This window comes from Crocodylus siamensis, chromosome 5 (genome assembly GCF_052110815.1).
Source record: "Crocodylus siamensis isolate JL-2025a chromosome 5, ASM5211081v1, whole genome shotgun sequence".
NCBI lineage: Eukaryota > Metazoa > Chordata > Crocodylia > Crocodylidae > Crocodylus > Crocodylus siamensis.
The window spans coordinates 2,904,698-2,930,707 of record NC_143399.1 but is presented as its reverse complement, the minus strand read 5'-3'; the positions used below and the strand labels follow the sequence as shown (position 1 = coordinate 2,930,707).

The window sequence follows — 26,010 nt, the reverse complement described above, 5'->3', positions numbered from 1 at the left end:
CTGAACTTCTGTTCTGTTACAGGTTTAAACCAGTTTCTGATCACTTAAACCAGTTTGTGTGCAATTTCTGTCCCTAGCCAGAGTGAACAGGGAAGCCACAGATGGAATAGCTGAATTTAGGAAGGAGGAAGACTATTCTGAGCGCCGCACTTCAGGAGGGATGTGGACGACATGGAGAGGGTCCAGAGGAGGCCGCTCACATGGTCCAGGGACAACAGGGCAGGCCCTATGAGGAGAGGCGATGGGACCTGAACCTGTTCAGACTTCGCAAGAGAAGGCTGAGAGGGGATCTGGCGGCCGTCCATAAACTTACCAAGGGGGACCAGCAGGGAATGGGAGAGTCCCTGTTCCCCCGAGCACTACCAGGAGTAACTAGGAATAACGGCCACAAGTTGACAGAGAGTAGATTCAGACTAGACATCAGGAGGCACTACTTCACGGTCAGGGCAGCCAGGATCTGGAACCAGCTTCCAAGAGAAGTGGTGCTGGCTCCTACCCTGGGGGGCTTTAAGAGGAGACTGGATGTACACCTTGCCGGGGTCGTTTAACCCCAGCATCCTTTTCTGCCCACGACAAGGGGTCGGACGATGATCTGCTTAGGTCCTTCCAACCCTACCAACTATGAAACTGTGATTTGCTCTTCACGTCACAGAGGGGTTTCTGCAGCACAGCATATAGGCCAGAGCCAAGTGACCCTTATTAACAGAGATTCAGCAAACTCATTACACAGCATAAGGAATGCAAAGGGGCAGCCCCAGCCTGGGGTATACCAATATTTCTTATTCCTCTATTTCTCACCCATTGCATACAGCCCAGTTAATCAGGTTCCATTGCAATGAAGCAAAACTCATTCTGCATCGCTTGCAGAGCACGGTATTTGTACTTTTTGATACTCTGCCTGCTCACAAGAACAGAGTGGACTTACTGAGGGGGTGGCTTAATGTGTACCATGCACATACACACCAAAACACAGCTAGCAAGTCTAAATTTAGGTCCCCCAGCAGGGAAAGCATCTATTTATACGACAGACGCTTTTCTAAAACAACCTCTCCACCTCTGCACAGTCACTGAGCAATTTAGATAGCACATTCTTTCCACTTTCAACATTGTCATTAATAAGACTGAACGCCTACTTCCTTTTTTTGTATGAAATTTGTATCTATGGAGATCAATCTATCTATATATTCATATCTATACACACACACACACACACACACACACACACACATATCCCTCTGAAATTTTCTACCTACATTCTACATAAAAATCTTTAAAAGGAAGATCAGCTTTGTACTAGCACTGCGTTCACCTTCTGGGGAGTTGGGGCAAAGCTGGATTTGTTCTTGCTTCATCTCCTTAGTTAAATAATACTGACCAAAAGCATCTGATCACCATCATAAAAAAGTAATAATGAAGAGATGTTGTGCATGACACAGTAAATTTTCACGGCAGTTTTGCAAAGCTCCATAAAATTGATAGCTACGATCATCAATAAGCATTAAAAGTTTAGGATGTCAGATGAAGAACAAGCACATCCCTAAAATAAGCTGCAGGATATGAAACCATTAACAAGTGTAGTTATTGCCACGGCTTCATAAAACCAGAGAGAGCCCCTGGGCTACAGAATCTCACACTACAGCCACCCACGCACCCTGCCCTCCCTTTAGTTTGCAAGGATTAATCTCCATTTCCACTGACATTTTGTCTTGCCTAATTTTGAAACGACAGTAAATCATGGAGGCACACCAAAACTGAAACCCTGCACTCTCCTGAGTATTATTACCATGTAAACACCCGGGTGCCTTCTTAAACTCCATAGACCCTAGCATATCTTGATCCTTCTTGTACTTAAAAATACAATACGATTCTTTAGTTTTTATATAATACCAAAATAATCTGCCTCCGATAACATTTAATGCAGAACACCCTTTAAAATGATTTTAAGTCAAGGAATACAACAAGGCCAAGTTTCTGTACCATAACAGATGAGTTTGATTTTATAATCAGTCGATACATAATGAGGTCTGCTGCTGAAACACGGCGACATACCTGGCAATTTGGCTTGCCTGGTATCCAGTAGTATGAGAGAAACCAAGCAAAACATAGACCTGACATTATTATTTAATATATTAGGCCATTCAGTCTCTACCTGAAGAGGTTTGCACCGAAAAACAGTTCCAATTCACGTTTATAACATCTACAATACACACTGCCATTGCCTTCAAGTTACTAACCTAGTTATGCCAAATCAAAGCCCCTTTTCCTGATTAAAGAGGTTTGTCTTGTTATTTTCCAACCATTAAATCAAAGGTATAAACTATTATTTCTAATCGGATTACATCTTAGCTGTCAAAGAGAAGAGCAGTGATGTCAGGTGCACTAACAGCTGTTCATCTGTCCATGCAGCAAAGCTAACGCCACCTTGAAACACTTAGAGAAATAAGAGGGGAAAAATCACGTAAACATTTGCAAACAGAATACTGATTGCCAAATGTGATAATTTTCTAACCTTAAAATGATTTTTTTTTAGTTAGCAGGAAAAGTGATTCATAATTTCACCTATGTAACTACGGGAACTAACTGCAACTTGACTGACCGGTGGGTATTAAGCTGAGCATATCAGTGAGAATAAATAACTCTCCAGGATGAACCTTTGCTGTAAATGGGAATGACCATGGCTGGCACTGTAGCCAAGTAAACAGAGCTACAACAAAGACAGGATCAGCTGGGATCAACAGCAGCACAGGTGAAAGCAATCACTAATGAAGAACAAAAATAAAAAGTTGTTACAGAACTGACTTTTTATACACGGCCACATACCTGGGAATCATCAACCACTCGGTATTCGGGGAGCACATGGCCGAAGATCTGCACACAGGAAATTTACTATAATCAGAAACAGTCCCTAGTAAAACTGAACCAGAACGTGACACTGAAATTGTTATACAAAACTATTCCTTTAAAGAAACTTATCCTCTGACTCCCACGTGTCTAAAGGCAAAGGCATAAATATTTCTGACAGGAAAAAGCACTAGGTATCAGAAAATGTCTCGATTATGGGCTGATTTTTAAATTACCTTCAATTAATCAAGTTTAAATTACTTTTAAATTAATTAGCTCCCTTCTCCAAAATTAATTCCAGTTACATTTAACAGTAATCTAATTTAGATAACTCTGCCTACTGTTCACTAACTCCAATGCAAAATACCATTACATTGCACTAAAATACACTTGTCCATAACTGTAATATGGTATTTGCCTTTCAAAACTGCAAATTTGGTTCAACTGCAACACTAAAAAGCCCCTAATGTTTCTCACCATTTTTAAGCCACCTTACAGTCGCTGCCTTTTTGCCATCCATGCTCTGTTTACTAAGAACAACGTTTATCACCATTTATTAAGCCACCTTACAACCACAGCCTTGGCGTTCACTAAATTCTGTTAATGGAAACAATGAGTGCCATGTACCTTACCAAGAATTATCACCTACCACCGACTTCCCCAACAACCAGAGGTTGACCAACAGCTGGGCTGAGCCAACCCCTTCTTCCCATTTTATGCACAAGAGGTCAGTGCCAGATTCATCCCACACCCATCGCTTGGAGACAGGTTGTTCAGAGCACCCACCCCAGACACGCACCATATTTCACTTCCCACTTCCCTGAGTTTGTCTTTGTGACGGGACCCACCGCAGAGGGCAGACATGGTGTTTCCCGGAGGCCAAACTGATCGTGCCCCACTTACTCTCACCCAGGCTCACAAGAATACCCCCCTCATCCCATCTGCCATGCCTTGCTGAAATATTAAATGTCAATTAAGGAGGAGACCTTCACAAACTGGGAAGAGGCCTTAGGTGTCTCATTCTACCCTGCTCATCATGGGGTGGTCTCAGTTTGGCTTGGCTTTCCAACTCTGCCCTGAGCCGAGTGTCCCCCCACATCAACCCGGCCGCACCCCTTGTGCTCACCTGATCTCAGATTCTCCAGACCAGGAGCAGTGGTTTCCCCTTTGCCTACTAATAAACATGCTCCCCTCTGCTGCAGCCTACCCAGCTGCTCTTCCACTTCACGACTTACCTGTCTGCAGCTCTGCCCGCTGCAGGGCAGCTGGCTTTCAAGTACGTACTTCCAGGTTTATAGCTCCTGTCCCCATCTTCCTTCCCTGGGCTGCTTACCTTCTTGCAGCTGGTACCAGCTCAGCTGCCTGCAACAGGCTGCAGCCCTAAAATGCTGCTTTCTCGCTCTAAAAAGTAAATGGGCTCAGGGAGGCCTGGCAGGTCAGTCATCGTTGCAGCAGCTTGCTCAGATCAGTACATTTATCCCTGTTTTTGCATGTTCTTCTCGGTCTACCTAATTTTTGTGGCATGACCACCAATCATCTTACTGCCTCATAGGAAAGTATTCTGCCATCTCTCATCTTCCAGTCTGTGTAAAGTTCATCTCCCGTAACAGATTTGACCTCTGGGAGCTAGAAAGAAAATTAAACTTCTGCCATACATAGTTTTTCAAAGGATTTCTACCTTCACTTTTATTGCCAGTCCGCATTTGCCAAAACATTTATTCAGGCATAATTTATGTTTCACGGCGATTAGCTATTATGGGGGTATTATATCGATTATTTGTATAAAGGTGATGTGTGAGGCCCTATTTTGCACAAAATTTAGTCCTCATGTCTGGGGCTTGTGCATATTGGCAGCTGCCATGAAAAACGTTATCACTATTTACAGTGAATCATCAACCACTCGGTATTCAAAGCGCACAGGGCCAGAAGATCTGCATATGGGAACTTTACTATAATCAGAAACAGTTCCTAGTAAAACCGAACCATAACTTGACACTGAAATCTTTATACAAAACTAATCCTATAAAGAAAATTATTCTCAGACTCTCACACGTCTAACAGCCAAGGCATAAATATGTCTGACAGGAAAAAGCACTGAGTATCAGAAAATGCCTTGATTATGGGTTGATGGGACATCAGCTTTGCCTCAACTCATCCATTCAGGCAGGTCTTCTTTAGTAGCCACAAGTTGCACCTGCTCCAGAAGATATATTCTGATGGTTTCCAGCACAATGTGTATATCTACAGCAAAGCTATTGGGTTCAGCACTCAGCAATACATGCATTATTTAAAAAGGCATTATACTTAAATGAAAGCAGTTAACAAGGTTTTTAAATACTGAGCAGAAAGATGAAACAGGGAAATAAACTTCACCATATACTCAGTGAACTACTACAGAAACAACAACAATAACAATTAAGAAATGATGGTAGAAACTTATTAAATCACTCCATTGTGTTGAGTACATATTTTGAATAGCAAAGTCTTCAAAAGTAAGAGGATTCCAACATATAAAATGTTCTGCAATAACTAAGTACAACAAATCAAGTTAATGAACGAAAAAAGCCATGACGGCTATAAATTTAGGATTTCAACTCGTATAGTTGTGATTTTAAGATCTCCTTCCTTGCTATGCACATGCGCATGCGCACGCAAGCACACACCCCCTCTGAATCATTTCCACTGCTCATTTTCCTTTCCTCTTCACTCTGTGCTGTAAGTCACAGGAGAGACGAACAATTTGGACAATCAGGACCAGTTGTGAACACTGTACAGTCGATGTGCAATATTACATGAGAATGTTTCTTGTATTTAGATATTATTCTCTTGAATTACTAGCTCACACATTTATAAACCAGGTGTGCCAAACATCTGCCTCACCAGGCTACCGGAAATTAGGGCGTAGCTTCTCGGGGAATATACAGCCCTCTGGCCCCACTGGCCATGGCCATTAGTGGTGATCTTGGCTTGGCATCATTGTCCCCAGGCCCCCCTTCCCGCCCCCGCCCCCCAGACCCACTGCTGCTGCCGGATCCCTCTCATTGCTGAAGGGACCCCCCCCCAATCACCTCTGGTCCCCATTGTGGCCCACTGGACCCCGTGCTGCCCCTAAGCTCCTTGACACTGCTGCTGCTGGACCTGTCACTGCAGCTGCCACTATGGCAGCCACAGCAGCCACCACCCTGCCCCAAGTTGGGTCCAGCCCATGAGGAGCCTCGCAGTCCGTATCTGGCCCAGGGCTCCAGGTGAGTTTGGCGCCCCTGTTGTAAACTATCACATTGGCATCAAGCAGTAAGATAGTCCCAGTTTATATTTCTCCTTACCTCCACTGGAGCGGGTTGCTGTAGCAGGGACTAGCAGGGTTGCTCTGGGGTTGTGGGTTCAGGTAAAAAACTAGAGGAGAAGCAGCGAGAGCACAATCAGCACTAAATGGGAACTTAAGGTGCTGTAGACCTGAAGCGGATGTAGGAGAGAACATGTTGTGATGAACATCGCTTCCTCGGCAGTGGGAGCACAAAGGAGAGGAGATTCTGACAAGGCCACAGTAGAAATAATCAGTGTCAACGGCAAGTATCTTCAGCTTTATTTTTTAAACAATCAAAGATCAATAGATATAGCTTGCACTTATCAAGAAATTTGGTAAACTCAGTGGTCAAAAGTCATTCCTTTAATCATGACTGCCCTTGCTTACTCAACTGTTATAAAATAACCAAAAAGGTTACTGGTACCGAACTAGGACAGCACTGACTCCACAGGATTTTTCCATCATGGTGTTTATTTGGTCCTGAGCTAACCTAATCCTTCTTGCCAGGTAGCTGGCAACATCAAATGTGCTTACTGAATGCAAACACTGATTATTAAATGGAAAACAACATTTAGCACTTACAGTGCTTTACAAACATGAACTAATTAAGCCTGAAAACAGCATTGTGAGATAGGTATTATTGTCATTTTAGTGATGGCAAAGTGGAGGCACAGAGAGAGGTTAAGTAACTCATTCACAGCAAACCACTGGCAGAGCCCAGGATTACAACTGTGGAAACCAACTCCCAGCTCTGCGCTCATTTATCTAAACGATGTTGGTTCTTCATAGTTAGCAGCTAACACACGCAGAGATGGTGTGTATGCAGATATTTCAAATACTGCAAGCAGAGGCTTCTACATATATGCAATAAAGATTTTTAACACCTACTTTACTGAATTATACACGACCAGTCGTCTTTGTCTGGAAACAAAGTAAAAATTCACTTATAAGCGCAGCTATATAAGGAATTTCACAGTAATTAAAATAATGTTGGGGTTTTTTTCATATTACATAAATGTTTTTCTTCCCCAAATATTTAACTTACTAATGGGGAAAATAACTGGGCAGTGTACATAAGAGAATTTCCTATTGCAGCAACATGCTGCACAGGGGTTTTTTTTAATAATTATGCTTTTATCAAATTAATTTATTATAGGACTCCTTACAGTGACAAAACTTGCACCAAGATCAACTACAAACACAGGCTGGATTGAGGGACCACTCACAAAGTATTGTCAGAGAATACTTTGAAGAAAAAAAATACTGCAAGTACCACCAATGCTGCTGTTATTCTAGGCCTGTTTAAATAATTCAGTATCTAATTGACTTCAACTGCCAGACTTTCAACTTACATGCTAGTACCTAAACTGATGGTTTGATCACTTAAATTCCTTAAAAACTCATCTAAACAGAATGTTCAACATGTCCAACAAACAAAGCACCTTAATTTGGAGATAACTTTTGTTTTCACACTATAATAATTTCATTCCAACTGTCTAAACTTGCATTGGCTGTTATAGGCTTAACATGCAACAAATACTGAAGATATAAACAATAACCCCCCATATTAAATGTTCCACAATCACGATTTAACATATCAAATAATGATGTTTTATACCCAATTCCCAAAACGTAATCCCTGTAGGTAAAATGAACGCTCATAATTTATCTTGGGAAACTGCATGAACTGCACTACCGACAGTAAGACCTACACGGATTTCCCATCTTTGTGACAAATGCCCTTCCTCTGCTTCCGGCTGGTACGATGCCTAGCACAGGCAGGTCAGAAGCTATGACTACAGCTCCTGCACACTAAAGCAACATAAAAAAAGTACTACCAGCACAACCTGGCATTTTTTTTAAAAAGGGGAGCTGATCTATCCCCTTTGGAACATGAAATCCAAAAGAATAAAAATGTAGAGTGGCCTTGGGTAACTGTTTTGGGCCCAAATATTGTGCGTTATAAAACTGAAGTTAGACACCGCTGCTAGTATTCCCAGCTTTAAAATCCCCTAATGATTCAAAATGCATCTGATCAGAAAGCAAGCCCTAGTTACTGAAAATCCCCCTGGTAATCTCCGCTTAAACAGCTGATGGGCTTTACAATCTGCTGACAGAAAGGTTAAGCTTTCCTCTTACCCTCCCTCCTCCATCAGTGACTAAAACAGATTCACTTCAACTCCGTATTCACATCCATATTCTTTAAATACAATTCCGTTAATTTTTAAACTAGTCATAATGTGTATCGTGCTGTCCTACAGCAATTGCCATCAATAGATCTCAAAATATTTCACAAAGGGGGCAAGTATCAAAATAAAGTGCCACAAATCTCTATACTTAAATCATGTAGAGTTATCTATATTAAGCTAGAAGTTCAGACAGAACCAACTTTTTTTTTAATAAAATAAATCTTACACCTACAACGTCTGGGAAGTATCCCAACGGGAGGGTGTGAAGGGCTGCTGCAGCTCTCATTCTGACACATTTCCTTTTTAGACTAAATCAATGATCTAGTTTCTCTTAAAAATTAAATATGGAAATACAGTGAGCACAAATATAAACATTGTTCAATTTTAATACAGCAATTCCTGCCATGCATAATACTGAACTTATCTCGTGTGCCCCATTTACAGGAATATTTTGAACTATAAAAAAAGAAAGTATTTATTTGAGAGTAACTTCAAATTCGACTACTTCACTAGTGAATTCTGGAAATTAGTACTTCATTTACACTGATAAACCTGCTTCTAATTCAAATTAAGATGATGCTTGTTGGACATGAAACAGTCTGGGTTTTTCTCTAACTGTTTTCATTTGCAATGTTTAACTTATTTTTTCACAACAATCCTTACTGGATCCGCAGAGATGGGGCTCCGAGCCTCTGTTTCCTCCGTTTCATCATGGCACTGCCTGCTATGCTACGTTTCTTCACAAAATAAGAGGTTTAAAGCCAGAAAGGCGAGCACGCTGCAGAGCGCGGAGCAGCCGGCGCAGCTGTCCAGGGCTCGGGATATATGCCCGGGCCAGACGGACCTTCTGAATTCAGGACCGGTCCCCGTTAATCAGAGAGCTCGTGTCAAACTCTAATTATTCTGAACGACGACTTCCAGAAGTCTATTTATAGCATCCAGAACAAGGCAATCCAGACCCCCGGTAGGAAGCAGTAGCACAGAGACGTGGACTAAACAATTTGATCTGTCAAACAGACGGCAGTGATCTCCTGACATCACTCACACTCCCAGCCCAGCAAATCAGTGACAAACTTTTTCTGGGCTTCTGAGCAGGCACTCGCAGCAGATCACCGGGGAAGCGCAGAGCCCAGAGCGAGATGGCACGCTGGGAAGGACCCTGGCAGACATCGCACATACCAGCCTGAGGACGCGCGCGGCGACAGGAGTCCACCCAGAGCCCCGGGACAGTCGGGAGCAGTGCACACAGCACCTGTTCTTTGCTGGAGAGGAAAATCCCTCATTTTGGAAAGCAAAGCATGCAAGCATCTGCAGGGCTTCCATCCAAAAGGATTCTTAATACACTCGTTTGTTAAAACACAGCTTTTACCTAAAATCTGGAACTATTAGGTTGCGTTACAGCTTCTTTTCTTCATGAACTTGAAAAAGGAGGCTAGACAAGCAGGGGAAGAGGCTGTCAAGTGAGGCTGAGGAGTCAAACGTCCCTCTTAGGACACAAGAGGCTTCCTTGCATCTGTCTCACTTTCTGTCTTGCATTTTAGCTTTCAAATGATAATGTATGGCATGGTTGTCACAAACTATAGTCCAATGTTCCTACAACCCCATTCATTTATCTGCAGAAAGCAAGCTTTCCAAACACAGATGCTGTGCAACTTGGCTAAAATTCAGCACCAAGCGAAAGATTAAAAAACAAACAGATAAACAGCAAGCAGTAATTTAAATGTATAGATTATATTACTTAGGAATAGAAAATCAAATTGCAGGTTATGGGTCTTGCCTTCAACCCCCTCTCTGGAGCTGACCAGGGATATACCTCCTACACAATCCATCTCCCCTTGACTCCCCCATCAGCTACACTGCATGGGGAAAAGAGGAAATGTCAGCCTCAAGGAGGCCAGCAAGCCCAGGAGACAAAGACAGTATTTATATGGCACAATGCAGTACCACACCAACACAGATGACCGAGCTAGCATGGACACCAAAAACACCAAAGCCACGTTAGGTGCTTCACCTCACTTACAATATCCTGTTTCTCAGCAGGGTTAATTAGCCACCACCATTAAATATAGAAAGACTGAACCAAGCATTTGAAGTTAGGTGCCTGGTAACACAACCATACAAATCTTGAGAAAAAAAATCAGCTGGTGAGAATGGAGATCGCAGGACTGTAGGGAAGCAGAGGTGGAAGGACCTCAACAAGGTCATCCAACCCCCTGCTCCAGGCAGGATCAACACCGACTAAAGTAAACCATCCCAGACAATTAAACTTCATATACTACCTTTGCTCTTGTGTATTCTTTTTTTTTTTTTGTTAAGCATGTTGTGATGAGAGAGAAGAAAAGTGAAAGAGAGAAAGAAGAGAAAAAGAAGAAAGAGAGAGAAAAAGTGAGAAAGAGAAGAGAAAGAGAAGAGAAAAAGGGAGACAGGAAAAAGAAAAAAGGAGAGAAAAGAAAGAAAGAAAAAAGGAAAAAAGAGGAGCAGAGAAGGAAAAGAGAGGAGAAAAAAGAGAAATAGGAAGAGAAAGAAAAAAGAAAAGAAAAGACAAAAGAAAAAGGAGAGAGAAAAGGAGAGAAAGGGGGAGAGAAAAAAGAGGTGACGAGAGAAACGATAGAACACAGAGAAAGGAAAAGAAAAAAGGAGACAAAAAGAAGAGAAAAAAGAAGAAGAGAGAGAAAGAAAAAAGAAAGGAAAAGAAAGAAGAAGAAACAAGGAGACAAAGAGGGGAGAGAAAAAGAAGAGAAAGAGAGAAGACAGCAAAAGAGGTCAAAACAGAGAGAAAGAAAAAAGGAGAGAAGAGAGTCATAAAGGAGACAGCAGAGAAGAAAAAGAAAAGGAAAGAAAAAAAGAGAGAACGATAAAAAGAGGAGAGAGAGAAAGGGACAGAAAAAAGGGAGAGAGAGAAAGAGGATGTGTCCCTCACCGCCCACCTCTTCCACCGCCACCGGCTGCAGCTCGGGCCCGCGGGTCCAGGGCAGTGTCTGGCGGAGGGAGGCACCGCACCCCATCCCATCTTCCAAATCATTAATGGAAGTATTAAACAAGACCCAGCATAGACCCCTGGGGAACTCTATTTGATAGAGTCCTCCCAACTAGAAATTGAGCCATTGGTGCCTACTCATTGAGTATGATAATCCAAACTGTTATGTATCCACCTGATAGTACTTTCATCTAGATACATATTCAACATTGCTAAAAAGACATCACTGAGTTGCTTTGGCCAAATTTGTGGCATCTCAGTTTGGCCAATGCAACACATCAAGGAAGTATGAACAGAAGACCAAAAGAAAGGCCAAGCAGGGAAAATACAGACAGGAAAGACCATAAAAAGCTTCTTTATTTGGAACAGTGGGCAAATGATAAGATGTTCTGATTGTGCCCTGTTACCCTGGAGAGCATGGCAAAGCGATCCACCTCGAGCACAGCAATTAGATGGGTATAATGCTGCCATTCAGAGGTACTAGCTCATTCAGAGGTCTCTCAGGTCATGCGTCATGGCAGTGCCCTCTGCTATATGCCAATATGGCCTTCGCTTCCTTGGGGAGTGGTCTTTACATCTAGAAGACTTCAGAACTGCCACCCACCTCTACCTTTTCGAGCAAAATAAAATTCCCACTTCAGCCACCTGCCCACATTTCCCATCCAGCACAGAGAGTCCAGTTCTCCAGCAGATATTTGCATACCCATCTTATCATTTTATAACTTTTATGACATACACATAATACAAGTACAAGAAATAGTGGAATTCTAATTCAATCAAACTGCACGTCAATCTGCATTTACAAGCATCACTAAGAAGCTCTGCAAAATTCTCATTTGTAAAAAGATTACAGTACATGCAGACCAAGTCTAAATCTTTTTGAATTTTTCTCCTTGAGCATAAAACTATTTCCCCCTTTCATATCAACTATATTTCTTTCAAATAATTTCAACGAGTCCAATATGGCAATGGCAATGCTGCTATAGAGTCTCTGCAAGAAAACTCTGCACATCCCAATGCCTAAGCCAGCCCCCATAGCCGTTTAAGAGCACGAGGTTATTTCTGATCCATGCTCATGGGCATTTCTCCTGTGAAGTGCCGGGAGAAGTAGCACAGGTAGAAATCACCGTCTTGCTTGCTCTTACTTGCCATAAAAAAACTGCACAAACTGAAAAGGTTCAAAGGCAGCATTATTTCTCAATTTATTTGCAGACCAAAGATAGTACAGAAAGGGAAAATAAGTGTCACTCCTTTTCCTTCTCAGACCTCCACAGAACAATCTCTCTCAATTTTCTTTGCGGTAGATCCCCCACACTTCCTCCTGCCTCAGGGAACACTGCACTGCACATCACTTATCAATACAGTCACCTAATTGCCAAGACACAACAGAGCTGAGACACACATTTCTCCTCAGACATAACTGCACCGGCTCCAAAATGCCCACGCTGTGTGGTTAGAAATAAAACAGTACTTCCCGCTCAGCAATGCAGAGCAATGCTCACCTATTCCGATGTCTGGGGTAGATGTGTCCCAGCTGCTTGCAGGGGGTTTGGACAGAGTGTGGTCCGGGGTAGAAAGGTAAGAAACATTTACTGACTTAACAAAAACGCAACTACGCGAAGTAACAAGACAAACAATGACAGACAAAAGCAATTTGGGTCGGCAACTTATCAACAATCCCCTCTGATGCCTGATGCACAGCAAGTTCCTCTTTCCACACAGTTCAGCAAAGTCAGGCATCCCCAAGCAGCGCTGTCCGAGGGGTACTGGGAAGGACCCTGGAATGCAGTTCTTAGGCTCCTCGAGGTCCATGGGCTCACTGATCCAGGCAACAGCTAACTAATCCTTTTCACAGAGCTGCATCTTCCTTCTGAATGGTTTCCAGATATTCCAGCTAATTTATAGCTTCTGAAGGGCACTGATCATGTATGACCACTTAGATTCCTTTTACTTCAACTGTCCTTAGACTGACCACTAGCAGTACAAGCCTTGCATTCCTTTGATAAGGTCATTTTAACTATACCACAGAGACTTACTACTTCAAGGCTTTGCTAAATTTACTAGGCCTTACTTTATACAAAGCCTCACTACATCTTAAACTTTAATTAGGTTTTTAGTAACAACACATAGCTTAATATCTAAACAAATACAAAAAAACACTTGGTCTAACCTTCATAGAGCCTTCAGCAAGCACCTTTACCACACAGACATACTTTTCAGCTGCCACAGATGTGTATTTTAAAGAGCTGTCTAGAAACTCTGCCTCACCTAAGCTGGAGCCTCCATGTTCACAAAATATATGCACAGTATAATATTAAATAAGTCCAACCTAACTCTCTAATCCATAAGTACATTAGGTCCATCATGAGTTTTTCACAGATGTCCTGTTTTCCACACACTTGTTATCCACATTACTGGCATGAAAACAGTGTGTTCAGCCCTTACTTCACTTGTCATGTGCATGCTAGTGCTTTGCACAGGGAATTTCCTTTCCACCCTTACCTCCATTATGTTCAGTAAGCCACGTCTGAATGTTGCCCTTTCCCCCACCCCCATTTCAAACATCTATTATTCTCTTGGAGTGTGCAGGAGTGGAAAGATGACAGCCTTCGACACTGTCTCTCAACCCATTCTCGTTAAAAAATTAGGAGATTGTGGTGGGATGGGATTCAACACTGACAAGTGCACGGTGCTGCACCTGGGGAGGAAGAACCAGCACCATACCTACAAGCTGGAGAACTCCCTTCTCGTCAGCACAGAAGCAGAAAAAGGTCTTGGTGTAATTATAGACTCCAAGATGAACATGGGCCAACAGTGCAGGGATGCAGTCAGGAAGGCTAACTGCACCTTGTCGTGTATCCACAGATGCATGACGAGCAGGTCCAAGGAGGAGATCCTCCCCCTCTATGTGGCACTGGTCAGGCCGCAGCTGGAGTACTGCATCCAGTTCTGGGCACTGCACTTCAGGAGGGATGTAGACAGCATGGAGAGGGTCCAGAGGAGGCCACTTGCATGATCAGGGGGCAGCAGGGCAGGCCCTATGAGGAGAGGCTAAGGGACCTGAACCTGTTCAGCCTCCACAAGAGAAGGCTGAGAGGGGATCTAGTGGCCATCTATAAACTGGCCAAGGAGGACAAGTGGGCAATGGGAGAGTCCCTGTTCCCTTGAGCACTACAGGGAGTAAGTAACAAGGAATAATGACCATAAATTGACAGACAGTAGATTCAGACTAGACATCAGGAGGCATGACTTCACTGTCAGGGAGGCTAGGATCTGGAACTAACTTCCAAGGGAAGTGGTGCTCGCTCCTATCCTCAAAAGGAGGCTGGATAGACACCTTGCCGGGGTCATTTGACCTCAGCATTCTTCCTGCCCAGGGCAGGGGGTCGGACTTGATGATCTGCTCAGGTCCCCTCCCACCCTACCAACTATAAAACTATGAGCAGCAGAAAGTGATCTAGTGTTAAGTCTGGGAGCAGCACACCCTCCCCCTTCCTCCCCTGACTTCTGCTGCGTGCCCCTGGCCCAGAGCGCCGGTGCAGCAAGGAGCTGAAGATGAGATGGGATGCCACACTGCACAGGGAAGCGCCTGTCTGCATGCCCTCAAAGGAGGGTAGTAGCCATGTGCATGGTGCAGCAGGGGGAACCGCTTGCTTGCATGCACATGCATGTGCCCACGGTGTGCAGGATGGGCTAGGAAGGACTGTGGCCCCCACAAGTGCAGCCTGTGGGGTGTACTGCTCCCTGGCCACCTTGAGCTGGGCCAACCCTGATGTACAAAATAAACACACATAACACTGATTGCACAGAGCTCAGGAGAGGCTTTAAACTCAGACTCCTGAGCAACAGTAACTTGGGCATGATCACTGCTCACATCACTGAGAGCAGTGAAAACACAGAAGTCGTGTCTTAATGCTCTTTTTATTCAGTCTCTCTGCAGTCTCTAAAAGTATTAGTGATAACTTCTTGCCTATTTAAATCTTAGAAATTTAAAAAAATAAACTTCATGCATGAGCACAACTACCAGTAGACGGTTTTGAGTCCTTGAGTCTATGTGCACACATTTCTATCACTCTTACTCTCATTTTAACTTCCTTGGGCTTCTTACATTTGGCTTCTTGACTGAAATTCAGCTATATGTTTGGAGGTTAGGACCATCTCTTACTATGTGCCAGCACAATACGTAGTACAAAAGGCACCGATCCACATTAGAGCCCCCAGGCACCATTACCAGGGCCTCTCTACACAGGACAAACAAAATCCTAGACACTAATGACCCACCTACATGCCAGTAAAACTGCTGCAGTCCTTCTTCTCAAGCAGATGTGGTTATCCGATCCCTCTCTCGGGGCTCCGTCTATCTTGGTCGGCACCCCTCAATATGAGGGTGGCAGTCTCCCAGCAAACAGGGAAGTCCTTGGTGAGCCCTTGGATGACTGAGGAGGCCAATCCCAGATCTGCATGTTTGACTGCAGATGAAAGGAGCGGATTCTGATGTCAGGTCACAGTTCTTTCCCTTTGCTTCTCCTGTCTCTCCACCACCATAGTTTGCTTGAAGTGACTGATGCCTTGTCATACATCACGGTGCCACTGGGGACAAACCAGTGTTCGAGTTTCCCAGGTATTCATGTTAATATTACATTTCTTTGGTTTGGCCTTGCAGGTGTCCTTGACGCTCTCTTTTGCCCACCTCCAGAGCCATGACCATTGAATCTCTTTTGCTTTCTCCTCCTGTCATTTTTTCTTTCACTCTTGAATTTCCCTCTGGGTGGTGGGTGGCTTTAATATGGCATTAAGCGTCTTGCTTCTCTATGGAGTTGACGCCATTCTGCCAAGCTTTGACAGTTCTCCTTTTACTGTCAAGGAGAGCGTGAATTTTCCTATCATCCTCATTGAACCACGCCTGCTTTTTTTGTAGAAAAGCCTAGAGATGCTTCACCCACCTCATGGATGCCCTTCTTGAGGCTATCCCAGTGATCAGTGGTACCAAGATCATTGGGGAGATCAGAGAGTTTCTCTCTGAAGCACTGCTAGAGGTGATCGCTTTTAGCAGGGCCTTTCAAGCACTCACCACTGAACCTCTTCCTTGGCTGTTTCTTTTGTTTTTAGTTTTGGGCTGATATGAAGGGACGTTATGGAAGGTATCAAACAACGATCCATCCAGTTGTCATCTATACTGGTCATAGCTCTGGTGATACGGACATAGCGATGGTCTTGGACATGCACTACGAGGCAGTCAATCAGCTGCCAGTGTTTTGAGCGGGGGTGCATCCATGATGTCTTCCATGTGTTGCTTGGCAAAATAAGGAGAGCGTGATGATAAGCCCGTGTTCTGAACGCTGGCTCAGGAGGAAAACTCCATTTGAACAGACTTGCCCCATCCCTTGCTTTCCAACAGCTCCTTTCCACAGCTCAGAGTCCCTGCCCACTCTAGCACTAAGCTGCCAAGAAGACTTATCCTCTTTTTGGGGACAGACGACAGGACGTGGCTGAGTTTAGAACAGAACTCTTCTTTTGTTTTCTCACCTGCATCAAGGGCTGGGGCATGAACATGGACAGCTGTTGCATGCTGTCTGTTGGTTAGTTGAGAAATTCATTGATACCAATCAGCCATTCCAACATCCAAGTAACTATCTTGCTCTTGATAGCAAAACCAGTGCTGTGGATGTGTCCGTCTTTCTGCTCTTCCTTTCCAAAAGAAGGTGTAGCTACCATCATCTCTAAGACAGGGGTCAGCGACCCCCAGCATGTATCAGAGCATGGCCTGCAAGGCCATATTGATCAGCATGCCACAGCTGGCCCAGGCTCTGGGCAGCTGCTGCTGCTTGCAAGCCCTACTGCAAGCAGCCCAGGCTCCCCAGCCGGCAGCAGCTCCCCAGAGCCCAGAACAGCTGTGGCAGGCAGCCACGAGGCTGCAAACAGCTGCACCGGGGTCCAGAGCCCCAGCCAGGCTCTGTGGCAGTGGTGGCTGCACGTGCGCCTCTGGGCACACAGTGGACAAGGGGACAGAGCTGCACTGCCCCAGGTCTCTTCCCAGCTGTATGTCCCAGGGTGCACATGCAGCCACCCCTGCCACAGAGCCCAGCCAGGGCTCCGGACCCTGGTGCAGCTGTTTGCAGCATCCTATCTGCCTTCCACAGCTGGCCTGGGCTTTTGACTGCTGCAGCAGGTGGCAGGCAGGCTGCAAACAGCTGCACTGGGGTCTGGAGCCCCATCACCAGCTGTGGCAGCAGTAGCTGCATGTGCACCTCAGAGCACAAGGCAGGAAGAGGGCTGGGGCAGAGCAAAACCCGGCCTCTCCCCTGCTGTCTGCCTGAAGGCATGCATGTACCCACCACCAGCAATGAGGACTGGGCCCCTTGCAGGTCCCCGCTGTCTGTCTCTGGCACACCAAGTCAAGGTGTGGGTGAAGGTCGTGGTGTTTTTGACACCCAGCCAAAAACATTCCTGACCCCTGCTCTAAGAGCTGCCCCTCTTCTCACTAAGTGCAGCAATGTTAATATTAAATCATGCAAGACCTATGGCCACAAGTGCTATCTTTCACTCCAGTTGGTCACTATTACCCATCAGGGTAAAGATGTTCCAAGTTGCAAACTTCATCACTTGAGCTGGATCGCAGTTTTCCAGCCAGGTGAATGAGAAAAGCTAAGTTCAGGACACCTTTTCTAGCCCCCTCCCCATCCCGGGTGAGCAGAGTGGATCCTAAATAAGCCAGCTCATCCTTGATACGATGTGTGCCATCAATGACCTCAAGACCAATGCCACATGGAGTTTTCTATTCTTGGTAGGGTGACCCATGGTGGCAATGTTCAGAACAAGGTTTCCAAACTAATAGTGATGCAAAAGTAAAAATAAACGGTGGAGCAGGCAGAGAAAAAAGGAATACTTCACAATGACTGCAAAGCTGGATGAAGGCTACAGCTGAAAAGAAACCTCCAGTTGTTCAGGTTTTTCTTGCCATTGGATTACGGTTTCCTTCCTGAAAAATACTGTGGCTGCTGATGTGCTAGAGCTTCCCTGCATTAAAAGAAGGAGCCTTTCTTCAATATTCAGTCCTATGGCAATGGGCAAGTGGAGACCGGGGTGGGTGCACCAGCAGGTAACCACAGGCCTATACAGAGGCAATGACTGTATGATGGTTATTTTGTACTTGGAATGAGACAGGTGTACTATCCATGTATCACAGACCATTTTTTCCCACCTCTCCTCTTCAGCTTCTATATAAAAAGGTACCTTAAGTGACAGAATCCCCCATGCTCCACTGCCAAAAACATAACTTGAAGACTTTCAATTGTATTTCTTAACTGCAAATAATGTCAACACACAGATAATGAAGATGAGCTTCTGGATAAAGAAGAGTTGGCAAAAACTGAACACAGGGAGAACTGGGAAAATATAAAGCGATACTTAGATGAATTAAGTACAAGAAATATCCCTATTTTCCATCAAAGAAACCACTCAAATTGGTTTAAAGACTCAGGGCCCTGTTCCTGTCAATACTCACTCAAAATAATCACATAGCTGCTGTGGTTTAAAAAGAAGGGGAAAAGAGCCTCCTTCAACTTCCAACTTCTTAAGAAAATCTGTCCATCTCATTCCTTCTCAACAACAACCCTTCCACCACAATCCATGCACTCCTCACGTGAAATATCGCAAGGTGCTGTATGCTTGAATATATAGGAGGCAATGCAAAGGCTGCAGCAAGTCCGGAAAGTGAGTGACCACAACCTCCGGAGGAAGCGCCACCCCAAACAGAACGCATCTGCATCCCAGCCCCTCCATTAGCTTGGACTCAGATGGCACCATCCCACTGTCAACTCATGACTTTGCTCCCTTTACGTACAGCAGTCAACAGATGAGGGCATAGCTGTCTTCAGTACAACTAAATTCTTTTGGGACATTAGGCAAGGATTCTTTGTGATATTTTTTTATTGGACCAAAAAAATGTATACTTGGAAGGGGAAAGGAGTTGAACAAGCTTCTGGGCATCAAGTGCTCTTCCTTGGAGACGATAGAAAATATCGCAAAAAAGTCTTGCTTCTCAGACATTTCCTGGACCACCAGAGGTACAACAGCACTCCAACATTTGAGGACAATGAAACTTATAGAACAAACTTTTTTAATCAGAGCTCGCAATGTGTAGAGCAGGCATCCAGAACAACTGAGAATGATCAAGCCTCCAGTTGTTTTTAAGGCACGACACAAGGGCTCCCCGCTCCTCAGCTTTCTCCTTAGACAGAACACTTCCCCTTTTCAAGTATTATTTCAAAATCAAAACCTCCTTGAACCAGGGGTGGGAGAATGGTAGAGTCCATGGGTCTTACTGCATAGATTTAGCTCACTTAAGAAGGACTTCAGTCCTGTGACACCACAAACTACTGAAAACCCTGGGATACACAGAACACTTTTTTCTATAACCTCAGGCCCACAAGGCTCTTTTCACTAAGCTGTACAACTGTAATTGGTTCCGGAGGCCATCCAACAGAAATAAAGGAAAGCCACAAATACTAGTTTTTTAAATGTGGTTTTTCAAACTAATAAAAAATAAAGCAATTCAAAAGAACTTGGTCTGACCGATCGCACTTTCTAGAGTTCCAGGAAATGTAGTACAATAATCAGGTCTGCTGTAAACTGAAGGTTGAAAACGATGTGCTGCCAAGAATGGAAATTGTACCAGTAACAGTTTTGTGTGGTCCAGACGTGGTACCTTTGGGCCTCTTGATACAGAGGCTGATGTTCCCTTCATAGAGGTGACTTACAGAAAATCCACTTGAAAATACAAAGGGTTATTGAAAAGAAAGGAATGAGAGAAGTAAAGGCAGTTCAAGCATTTCAGCAATAGTCAAATTACCAAATAAACTGTCAAAAACTCAGTGTCCAGTTATTTATCCTGTCAGAAGACCCACTTGCAATGCTACATCAATCTCCTGTTAACATTTAAAGTTTTGCATTGTACCCACCTCCACACTTGCTCAAGACATGGGAAAATTTTTGGCATCCTCAATTTGTTCCAAAAACTTTGTCCAAAAGGTCACTGGATTGAAAAAAAGGCTACAAATAACTCACTAATCAAATATTTAACTGGAGTATATTCAAATACTTGTCAAAATGCTCTTATTCTATAAACTTTTTAACTTCTTCAAAAGAGTGAGCAGAATGATTCCTAAAAACGAACAAATCAAGGTCAAGTGGCCATGACGGTATATAGCTAGATCATCAACGCCTGAGTTGTGTGCTCCGTTTTGTTTTAAATAACTGAGTGGCTGACTGGTGTAACACTATCACGCGAGCTAAACAAAGGGTCAGTCATGCTTCATTTAAAAAAAAGCCTTTTGACCTCATTGTATTGTTCAGCACTGAATCACTGGCACCACACAGCATTTTGCAAACACTGCCTCTTACACAAAGGAGAGTTTTTAAAGAATAAAAATTGAAAACCATTCATTATTAAAACCAGAAATCTAAGTCAAGTCATACAAAGTACCCTGAGAAACTTGCTTTCCCTGTCATAGGCTCTAAGCTTTAAGACAGAGGTTTCAAAACAGAAAGTTACAGCCCTAAGGTTAGACGGAGGTTCACCTAGCATGCACGCGTCTCTATAATCCGGGCAATAATACCACTTCATTCTACCACGCACCAGGCTCACAGAAAACTACACGCAGCAAAGAATAAATTCTCTCAGACTATCACTACAACAAACCTGCTTGCTTACAAGCTGCAGACTCCACAAGAGATGTTAAAATTGCATAAATTGATTTTTTAAAGCATTTCATCATAATAATTCTATCTTCTTTCTGTGGGCAAGGCTTTTTTGTAACATCTTTTATTGGTCCAACCGTGTAGTTGGGAGAGCTATTAGACAGACTTTTGGGCATGAGATGCCTTTCCTCATTTTTTCCAGTGTTTCCTATTTGGTGACAATAATTCCATGGGCCTGAAACCACAACAGAAATAACTGCGTGAATGCATAATTATAGCTGGTTTTTCACCAGCATGTTGCTTATACAGAAGTGACAAAAGTTGTTCCCCTCTGATCACGGATCAATGGAATTAGTTTGGTGGTCTCCGTGCAAGATTCACTGGACACTATATTCAGCCCACAAACTTTGAACTGCACGCGACAGAGGTCACACTGGCAGCCTCAATAAAAAACCAAGCAGCGAAGGATTCAGAGATGCCAAGTCCTTGCTCACTTCTAGAAGAGGTTCCCCACATAAAGAATGAGCCAGGCCTGCTGAGAAATGCGAGTCTGTACAACCAAACCAAGGAACAGGCAGGTCTCCCTGGGCTGAAGGACATTTGCTGTCACTCCTTCCCCTGCCAAGGAGGGCTAGGGCCCAGCTTAGGCACCATGGACTCCTACAGACATGCAGGGAGCCTGCTGGAAATCCAGCGCGTTGGAGCAGACTCGATTAATCAAGTCTGCTGGAGCACAGAACCGACATGCTCCGGCAGCCTTCTGTGTCATGTGCATCAGTGTCCCCGTGCATCTTCACATTGAAAAAATGGCAGCAGGGCACTTTGAAATAAAACACATTCAATGAGTTTTAGCTCCAAGTGTCCCACCGCCATTGTTTCAGCATGGGGCCACTGATGCACATGATACACAGGCACTTTTAATTAGCAGAGCTCACTAATTAAAGCGTCCCAAAGCACATGTAAAAATGCCCCATCTTTGCCACCTGAAGAGGGGGAGAAGGACACAACCAGCTTGCGAGCCTCTCTGTATGAACATCAACTTGGGGTGACACTCAGGGGTGACCTCTGGCATTGCTCTTGGGCAGCAGCCGAGGCAGGGACACAGGGTCTTTCTGTTACTTTCCTGTTGTGGCTCTTCTGAATGTAATGATGTGTTTATTGGTGGGAGGGGAAAGGGAAAGATCTAGGGGGTTTTTCGGGACAGCTGCAACCCCTTTGTAGTGGGGTGAGAGCCTGAAAGGGATGTTGGGGAAGGGGTGACGGCTCTCCCTTGGGGTAAGGTAGGACAGTGGGTGTAGAAGGGCAGGGGAAAGGGGTTTCTTATATCACGATGCAAATGGTGATTGGGAAGCGCTGGTGGGATTGGCCGGAGGGTTTGCTGTTGTGGGTGTTAGGCAAGAAAGCGGTAGTTGGGGGTAGGAGGGTGGGCTTTTCAAGTTTCCAAATGGCATTTGGGGAGTGTACTGTTTGTTGTTTCCTACCAGTAGGATGTTGGTGGATTAGTGTAAGCTACTCTGAGCCTGCTGGGCAGAGCGGAACATAAATCTAAATAATAATAATGCCACTGTTTGTGCTGCAATTCTTAAGAAGGTTAATATCCAAGGAAGTGAAGCTACCACATTTCAAAAGCATCAAAGACACATGAGAACAAGTTAACGCAAACAGCTGTGTCTGATGGTTATGTATGGATTTCACTATCTAGAAGGTACAAGGACTTTTGTTGAATCACACTTATGGCAACAATGGGTAAAATAAGATAATTCTACTTACAAGCTTCCTCTTCTTGGGAGACTGAGTTCCTTCTGGAAACAAACAAAAAACAAAAAAGAAATTAGAAAATTACTGGAGGAAAATACTAAATTAACTTATGATCTAACCGAGTCATATTACTTTATCAGTAAAACACTAATGGCCAGATTTCCAGTGGTGCTGACATGCTGGCAACTAATTTGCAACTGTATGCATCACAGCCGCATGAATAACATACTGGATACTTAACTAACTAGATAGGCATAAAATGTCTGGTTTTGCCTGCGTGCACCTGTGGTATTCATGCAAAATAAAAGCACAGAACTGTTCATGTACAACTTCAAACTTTCATCTTAAATAGAAGATCACTTCCATTTCATGATGAAATTCTTTTCTGTTTAGCTCTTTGCCACGTTTCAGTAATGCATTAGGCAACGTATGTAATGTGCAGCATGTATTTGCTTTCTCATCTCCTCTCCAGGGAAAGAAACAAAACTTGGAAATAAATGTATGCAAGGTATATTGCTATAACCAGGTGGAAGTGAAGACAAGGGCAAGGAAACACTGGATCAGCACTCTGCATCTCAAAGGCCCACAAAAGGAGGTTCACATAAAACAGGTAAGAACTCTGGTTCATTAAATTAGTCAAGCATGATATTATTAATGGATTGTGACATGCATCTCCTAAAAATGTACAGATAAGTCTTCCCTGCCAATGCAGTTGCATTTTCACAAGCCTGCGTTTTGCATATTGGCTTAATCTTCTATTCCACCCAGGAAAGTACATGGACACCAGCAGACTTTCCCTATCGAGTTGGTTTAATGAAAGAGATCACATTAACCCAAAGAACCTTGTTTGCCTACAGATAAAAAGGGAATTAAAAAAAATACCTTATGTATTACCATCTCAGGATAGTACAGCTACTATTTTCCTTTTTTTTTTTTGTAATTTTTCAACACTGCAGTTTAACGTTTCACCACGAGATGGTAACATCACCCTGCTCAGAGTCTATTGTCAAAAGGCCACACAAAATCGTATGAAAGAAAGCTAACAAACCAGTAAACGAAAAGGAGAGGGCAGTGTTACATTGCACCGCAGGTGTGTATATTTATAACATTCCCAAATTCTACTTTACTTTTTAATGAAACAGCGTAAAAATACAGTTCATCATTTTAAAAAAAAATGCAATGGTATGCAAAGTATTCAAGCCAAAACAGTTTTAAAAAAAACCCAAAAAAACAAACCTTTCTTTTTAGCTTTCCAGTAATTATATCTATATCCAGTACATCTTTTTTTCATACATTTCACAGACATTAGGACTGGAAGGGACCTCATGAGATCATTGGGTCCAGGCCCCTGCCCAAGTCAGCTGGGTCGGATCACCCCCACAAGATAATCACCCAGGCATTTCTTAAAGGTACCCAAGGCAGGTGCCTGCACAACTTCTGGGGGGAGTCTATTCCAGACTCTGGAGACTCGGACAGTTAAGAAGTTTTTCCTGAGGTCCAGTCTAAAACAGTCTTGCAGGAGTTTGTAACCACTGGACCCTGTCATCCCTTGGGGCGCTCTGGTGAATAGCTGTTCCCCCAGATCCTGATGCACCCCGCAATGTACTTATAGGCTGCCACCAAGTCACCCCCGAGCCTTTGCTTCTCCAGGCTGAAGAGTCCCGTCCCCAAGTCTTTTCATGCTGCATTTGGTGCTTGGAGGTATCAGGCAGGAGACAAAATCAGAAGTCTTAAAATCTGCTATCTGTGTGTGGTGCCATTCCTCCAAGCTGTCACTCTCTGCTTTGTATCTAAAAATCGACGGTGAATCCTGAAACTCAATTTCAGTTTCCAATTTTCACAAGAGCTGTATTTTGTTTGCCCGCTAAAAAGTTGAGGCTTTGGTAAAAAGTTTCACTGAACAAAAGGAGGAAAAAAATTCATAGGAAAAGGTCATTCATAACAAGTTTGATAACCTATCATATATTTTTAGCTAAGGAGTACATTTGGGGTTTAAGTGCTTGACAATGCTAATTTAAAACTGGTTATAGTTCTATCAAAAATAAATTGCATATTTATTTTAAATTATCTTCAAAGTCACTAGAAAGTTTCTAGTTAATAGTCTGAATCTCAAACATTTCCTTAATATAAGCCATGCATGATTTCCCAAAGACTGTACAGCTTGAAATGTGACTGCAGCTGATCGTTCCCCCGCTCCAACCACACCGAGCGTATTCCAAGTGTGAGCCATAAGAAGCCTGACAGCTTATTGCATCAAGAAAACTTCTTGTCACTACACAAACTGTCAAAAGCTAATCTAAACAGTTCGAACACATAAGGCAGCAATCAGTGCCATATAACTGGTCATATATGTTGCATCCTGAAAGGGATTTCCTCCACTACACTCCTGTAATGGCATGAGCACCTTTATCTGGGTTTTACAGAAAATGCAAAAGCATTCGAGGTTTCTGCCTGAGAATACATACGCATACTTCATACAAAGAAACTAAATATGGAGATATTTGTGAAAGCATCCTCCCAGTCTTAATTATAAAACACAAGATAGATATGGTAGATTGTATTTTTAAAAGTCTTTTACCTATTGGGTCTACATCCAGTAAGGAGGCAGCAACTGGTTCTATGTGAACATTAATTCATTTCCTCAAACTGCCGAGTTCTTGCGTTCAAAAAATCACAAGGCAGATCTAACAATCCATTAAACAAGTATGTCTCAGGATTTTTAACTTAGTGTATTTGGGTCTCTATTTGCCTTCTGGGTTTTGAAATTTTAGAACGTAGGATTTCAGGTTCTTCTCGATAACCATAATTAACCATTGCATCCTTACTCGCTTCTATAAACAAAAGCTAAGATTTTCCACAAAGAAACATAAATCCATAAGATAAATCAGGGTCTTTAAATAGATAAACACCACAAACTCATGATTTAGGAGATGCCAATACTGTTTTCTTTCCCCATAATATATGTTGCATCTTAGTTTCATAATACTAGCTATATAGGCACACCCAATTCCTTTCTATGTAGGCTGTGTTAGTTTTTACTCTCATTGTCTAGTACTTTTTAACAGCCGATAAGAACATGGGTTTTTTTCATTTGTAAGCTAATGACTGTGTAGATTGAAAACGTCTTAGTTAAGCAGCAGCTATTCTAATATTTTACAGCTGACATCTCAAAGGACTTCAGACAAATATGCAAAGATGCGGAGTTGCCTGAACGATGCTACCTGTACCGCGTTTGCATTTAT

General features: G+C 43.4%; 1 protein-coding gene across 7 annotated transcripts in view; it reads right to left on the bottom strand.

The window, feature by feature from the left end:
- The window catches only part of MAST2 (microtubule associated serine/threonine kinase 2), a 320,295-nt gene that overhangs the window by 140,445 nt on the left and 153,840 nt on the right, over positions 1 to 26,010 (bottom strand). For 5 of the 7 annotated variants that reach the window (XM_090048871.1, XM_090048873.1, XM_090048872.1 and 2 more), the window contains one exon: positions 22,781 to 22,812. In XM_090048871.1, coding sequence (XP_089904997.1) covers positions 22,781 to 22,812 — 32 coding nt within the window. Of the gene's footprint in view, positions 1 to 6,164; positions 6,372 to 8,997; positions 9,299 to 22,780; positions 22,813 to 26,010 lie in introns of those variants that run through there. The other 2 variants (XM_090048874.1, XM_090048877.1) reach the window with 2 other exon arrangements.